This window comes from Gossypium arboreum, chromosome 4, assembly GCF_025698485.1.
Source record: "Gossypium arboreum isolate Shixiya-1 chromosome 4, ASM2569848v2, whole genome shotgun sequence".
In the NCBI taxonomy this organism is placed as follows: Eukaryota; Viridiplantae; Streptophyta; class Magnoliopsida; order Malvales; family Malvaceae; genus Gossypium; species Gossypium arboreum.
Window position 1 is genome coordinate 114651879 of NC_069073.1, and position 6365 is coordinate 114658243.

Here is a 6365-nt window from a genome sequence, read left to right on the forward strand (position 1 = left end):
AAGAACAGATTCTTGGAAACAATTATGCATGTGAATAACTCCACCCAAAAAACCAACAATGAAGATAAAGATTAAAATGACCAGATCACCAATAGGCAAACCCATATAAGTACATATTAGAATAGCAGTTGCAGATCCATTCATCAACAACAGCATGTTAACATAAAAAAGTAGTATCATAAATCTTAAGCTTTAGAGACCAACCTCTCAACCAGTATAGATAACCTATCCACACAAGAAGTAACAAGCCTGTCATCATCTGATCCATGTATGTTATGGGCATGCCGGACATCTTCTAAGCTTAAACCTACTGCAATTACAATACTTTCATGATTAGAGAGACTCATAATAAAGTTACAGTCAAAAAGGGAAGTTGATGTTATTGAGCTATTTGAAATAAACCCAAGTTTAAATTCTTCAATCTTTCCTCTTACTCCCAAGAAATACTAGGAAATTTTGGAAGAGTGCTTATAAGCTTTATTAATGGAAAATGGCTGACAAAGATACATGCACTATCAATACTACATCAACTGACCAAGGAAAACAAAGACAATATCATTGCATCCATTGTAAGTTTCACGATCTATATTACACAGTCAGGAACAAAATTTTGATGCAGCAGCAGCCACAGCAGCAGGCAGCCGAGCTAGCTAGCTATACAGTTATAACGAGAACATTAATGCTGCTCCTTCCTTGCTATCTAATTCACTGCTACAATCCCTTTTGTTCTCTTAATTTTTAATTAAGCTTGGGATTTTATTGCCTAACGATAAGAAGTTTTCCAATTTCATGGCATGTACGTGGATCCTAACATGATTGGGAAATCCCAGGTTTCGGGATAGATTTCATAGTTCAAATCCCACGTTTCAGGATGGATTTGGTAGTCCCATAACTCTTGTTGAAGTTCCTCTTCGCAGCTGGATCCTTTCACTAACTTGTTCAGTTTATCCTTTATTATTTGTGCTCCAACAAATGCTCCAATCTGTGATCAAACAAATTGATCAGAGTAATTTCTTATTTGGCCGAACAAGAAGATAGATGTGGATAAATTACCTCAGCATGAACAATGTGGAAAACTGTATTCCCTAGGATAGAGAAGCTGGCGTTTAGTACTTGAGCTCCATGTTGATGAAGTATGTAAATCATCTCATAAAACATGAACTGACTGTCTTTCCCAGTCGTTAAAACCACTTCCATGGCTGACCCATTTTCGTTCATCTTAATTTCAGGAGATTTCGACCTTGCTGTGGTTTCACTTGTGATGGTATCGGCACATGTATAAGATCTCTTTCTTCTCATTAAGCTTTCCTTTTTCTCTCTGGATTCGTTCATCCTTGTCTTCAAACTCGTTATGTAGTTCACAGCTTCATCTATTTGATCAGGAAGTGACAATAGCTCCTACAAACATGAAAAAACAAAACAAAAATGACAAACCCCACATGCAAATTCAATAATTCTGACAAAACACAGCCATTAAAAACAAACAGACCTTGGAATTACGATGGGGAAGTAAAGAATTGAGGCTGGCATACAAATTCTTCATATGATTTCTCCTGTTCTTCTCTATGATCTTCCTCTCGATCTTAGCTGAAGAACAACGAGCCCTCTGCTTCTCAATTTGCTTGTCCACGGCTAAGTATTCCATTTGAAGTTCCATTGGTGAAGATGCGTTAAGGTGTTGTCGTGTTGGTTTATATAACCCACCGGAAACAGCTTGTGGCTAAAAAAATCAAAAGGGAGTGGAAAAAGGAAAATAAAGTGGAAAACGCCGAAACTTCAATGAGGGAGTAAAAAGGGATTACGGTTGGAATATGATGGAAGGAATAGTTGAATAAATGAGAACACGTAGACGTCGTCATTTATGTTACGTCACCCTCAGTCATAAGCATATTGGTGCATGCTAAATATCTTCAAAATATAAAATTAATGGGCTAAAAATATTTTCCTTTTTGTTCATAACCAAATTTCTATTTATTTTACCACTGCATTTTTTATATATTCAGAATTAAATTGGTAATGGAACTTTAATCCTAGGGGCACACATCCCTATCTTTTTCTTCTCTTTTTTCTAACCTTCCCCGGAAACAGCTGTTTTTCTTGATTTTATTCTGCCACCCTTTTACATTTAGATATGTCTATTTCGGTATTTACTTTCGTCCGTAATTAGGTTTTTCCTTTTCCTTTTTATTTACCTCACATTACATTTTAATTTTTTATGTTTAAAATATTACATTTTAATCACTTACATTATCATTATTTTATAAAGTGACTACTTTATCGTTAAACTCCGTTACCTCCTTAACGATAGTCTTGCGTGACAGTCCAATTGAGTTTTAAATATCAACTTGAATGTCTAGTTGTTGTGATGAAAATAGGTTTTTAATTAAATAAATTTAATTTGAAATGCCACGTAGGACATCTAAGATGGCATTTTAAAACCCATTTGGACTGCCACGTAAGACCAGCATTAGGGAGGTAACGGAGCTTAACGGTAGAGTGATCACTTTGTAACAAAACAATAACGTAAGTTACTAAAACATAACATTTCAAACATAAGTGACTAAAATGTAATCTAAGACAAACAAAAGTGATTTTTTTTTTATAGTTTACCCTTTCTTTTAATTTTTATTTGTATTTTTAATTTTAACAAATCCCTCTGGGAAAAGAAATTGGAGCATTTCTAAGTTGGTGAGTAATTTGAATAGAGACTTTAGTAACTCAAATTATTTTTTCAAATTTCACCTAGAGAGGTGGTTTTTCAAAAAAAAAATATTTTATTTTATTTGATACACATGGTCCCTTATAAGATAAATACTAAAACTTCAAAAATCATTGATGTGTTCTCGTAATCGGTTGAACAATTATAGAATCACAGAAGTGGCCCGATCGTCTAATTTAGGTTAAAAGGATAGAAAATAATAGAAAAATATGGATAAAATAAGATAGATAGATAAAGTAAGGACCTCGACCCAATAACTATGTTTAGAAAAGAACCATAGGTATAGAAGACTTCGACCCATTTTTTATGAAACAAGTTAAAGAACCGAAAGTATCAAGAAGAAACCTCGACCCGTTACCTATCCAGAGGTAAGAACCAAAGGTAAAATTGTGATTGTCACACTCTAGAAAAGAAAGAAGGGGAATGATAAGATTGGAAAGGCGAATGCCACAAGATGTGAATCTTGAGAAGTTTGATAAGTGTTCGTAAAGAACAAAAAGAAATAATCTCACAAATATATTGATCATAATCCCCACAAATGAAGTTCATGCATACAATATTATATTACATTCAATGGATGACTGAATGGTCATATGATTCTCCCTTTGATGTGCATACACTTGGTCAAAACATCCCTATTAACCATACATGATGTTCATCCTTGCCATCCATGCATTTTTAAGTTCAATGTATGCTTTATTAATCTCTTACATCCTCCTTATCGTAGGTTCATGTATCTGGATATTCAATGAATTACCCAATAGTTAAATTTTTCTCCCTTAGGCACCATCCATCCAAGGTATGTATGTATGTTGAATCCAACAATGCATTAATCAAAACTAGTACTCTCAATAAAACCCTAAAGGGTGAGCAAAATGCTATTAAAAGCACCCTATGAATTAGATTCTCAGGAAAAAAATGATTAAACCCTTCATTCATTCTTTAGAGGATAAGATTTCAAATCTTCCATGGGATATTATCATTCATCTATCAGGGGATAAGATTTCACATCCCTCAAGGGATCATATTTCACATTCTTAAGGAAATACTATTCTGTATCCCTCAAGGGATAATATTTCATATCCTTTAGGGGACATTATTATTTATCCCTAAAGGGATTTTATGATTAACCCTTCAAGAGATAATATTTCACATTATCCAAGAAATACTATGGAGATAATATATTGAGTCTCTCAAAGGACCATTCATACATTCATCAATTAGGAAATAATACTTTAAAACTCTTATGAAAACATTTATTCATCTATCAAGAAATACTATATTAGTCTCCATAAGGAATCAGACAATTAGTTATCCAATCTATCAAGGAATAAAAGTAAACTTCTAAACAAAACCTTACAATAAGTCAACTCTTAATTTTGTAGTAGATGTAAAGTCATTCATTACTACCTTACAAGACAAATTCAAACATTTCAGGGGCTATCCTAGGATAAAACAATCTTAGCAATGTATTCCTCCAACAGAAGAATCATCAATTACATTTCCTCCCTAACAACAACAAAACTTCACCCCTATAAGAAAAATTTCTACCTAATCTCTTATTTAGTTATAAGAATAAGTTCTCATAAACAAAATACCTTTCACCAAGATATTTATGTAGATGTTAGAAACACTACCAAGCAAATTTGTCTCTAGTGTTGCCAGCCTCATCTTATGTGATAGAGCAACACACCTTAGAGAACACCATCAAGGTAAAAGCCTTCATTGTCATCTTTGTATAATTTCTTGCATAAGGGACGTAATATCATCATGAAATCTACTAAATGCTAAACAAATACTATAGTCTCTTACACATTTTTGTGCAAAAAATATCCATGTAGTCCTAGACAACTACTATGCAATCATAAATACAAATACGGAATCAATTGTTTACTTCCTTAAGTCATTGTCAAGTCACTTTATATCTCATCTCAAACCTGAGTGAGACATATTGTTATACCATAGATCATATATAACCCTAAAGAATGAGTATAAAGCCCAGAATACTAATCAATCTAAGAGAAAGGAATATGCACAAATGGGTAGATGTCACTCAAAAGGCATTCGACAAGTACCTATGGTACCTACTAAAAGGCAAGAGGCAAATGGCAGGATCACCTCCATTTGGTAAAGACATTAACATCGACCATTCATGAGTAAGAGATAGTTATACCTTACCCATTCACACACTCTTATGTAGTCTAGAAAGACATGACACCTTTAACATAAAAGGACAAAGTATATTCACTTAGAGCTATGATTTCACCATTACCTTTACTTTGCCTAAACTTGCCTTCTAAACTCTAATCTAACCCTTATTAGATTTAAGCATTATAAAGTGGCTCAAAGTAAAAGCTTTGGTGCCCCATACTTTACCCTCTATTTTATACTTTCAATCATCATTAGCCTAAAAGTTTCCAACCCATAGTTGTCTTCAAGTGTGATTGAAATAGATTCAAATACAGCCACATAAATACTTATTATTATTTTTTACTAAACCCTAAATGGATAAGTGTCACCCCTTGAATTATTATTGTTAAGTTCAAACTTTTCATAAGCAATGTATCAAGTAAATTTTTTTTTTAACTTTTTAATTTGGATTATTAATCGGTGCATTGACGATGGAGTTTTTTAATTCCACTCATAAAGTTAAAAGAAAATGTCATGTCTCTTTTTTAAGGAAAAATATTTGCTATACTACTAGTGGAATTTTTAGATTTTACAAATAATATCAAAGTAATGACAAGTGTCTTATTGGGATATAGTAAAACATATATATATATATATATATATATATATATATATATATATAAAAGGGCACATGACAATTTTAAGATTACTTGTAAAATAAAAAATAATACATTGTTAATGTATCAAATACTAACCTTTTTTTTATTCACTAAAAAAATTACTAACTTTTTAAAATATCAATTAAAGGTATGTAATAGTTTTTAATCCCACTTCTAAAACCTTTTTTCTACCAAAAAATATTTATACTAACATAAGTAAATTTATTTATACTAAAATTTATTACATTCTGGAAAAATAAATTATAAATAAACAATAAAAAATATTTTATGTAGTTATTTTCAGTGGTAAATTAAAAAAATTAAAGATTCTAATTTATATTTATTGTTGTAATTTGAGTTTAGTTTTTAAGTAAATTTTTAATCGAGTGTGAGTTATTCTTTATACTATTAATTATTACAAATAATTAATTCATCAATTTAATTATAATCAAAATAAGAATTTTATAACTTATATTTAAATAAAAATATCTCGTAATAAATGGGGAGTGGACTTTGGTCCAACGGCTTGCGTCGGATGATTGGTTTTGCAAAATCAAATATTAACACTTCCGAAGCATAATCATTATTAAATTAAGGAGTAATACATATAAGATTAAGTTATTTAAAACATGTTTAAAAAGATGAGGTTGAAATTTTTGTTGAATCAGAACCGTAAAATAGCAGAGACGTTTTCCTTGAGGGGGCCCGTCTCCCATGGGGTGTCAAGTGTCAAGCCAACAGAAACTTGAAGATTTTACTTCTACTAAAGGGAAAGGGGGTTGACCGAAGGTCAAGGCTGCTTGATCTGTCTCATACTTATGGGAAATCACTGTGTGAATTGCGGCTCTGAAGTCTGT

The 6365-nt window shown here is 31.9% G+C and overlaps 1 protein-coding gene across 1 annotated transcript; it reads right to left on the bottom strand.

The window, feature by feature from the left end:
- Nucleotides 1-454: 454 nt before the first annotated feature.
- On the bottom strand, nt 455-1776 carry LOC108459744 (transcription factor bHLH162-like). The gene is made up of 3 exons (XM_017759149.2): nt 1490-1776; nt 1054-1398; nt 455-982 (listed from the first exon to the last, which is right to left on the bottom strand). Exons 1-3 carry the CDS (start codon nt 1655-1657, stop codon nt 788-790), a joined length of 708 nt encoding a protein of 235 aa, XP_017614638.1. The 5' UTR covers nt 1658-1776; the 3' UTR covers nt 455-787.
- Nucleotides 1777-6365: the final 4589 nt, after the last annotated feature.

Excerpts from the sequence above, each read along its gene's own strand:
- LOC108459744 (XM_017759149.2), bottom strand. The coding sequence starts at position 1,657 with ATGGAACTTCAAATGGAATACTTAGCCGTGGACAAGCAAATTGAGAAG. Across the intron at positions 1,399-1,489 it reads TTCCCCATCGTAATTCCAAG|GAGCTATTGTCACTTCCTGA; the intron begins GTCTGTTTGTTT and ends TCATGTTTGTAG. Across the intron at positions 983-1,053 it reads TCCACATTGTTCATGCTGAG|ATTGGAGCATTTGTTGGAGC; the intron begins GTAATTTATCCA and ends GTTTGATCACAG.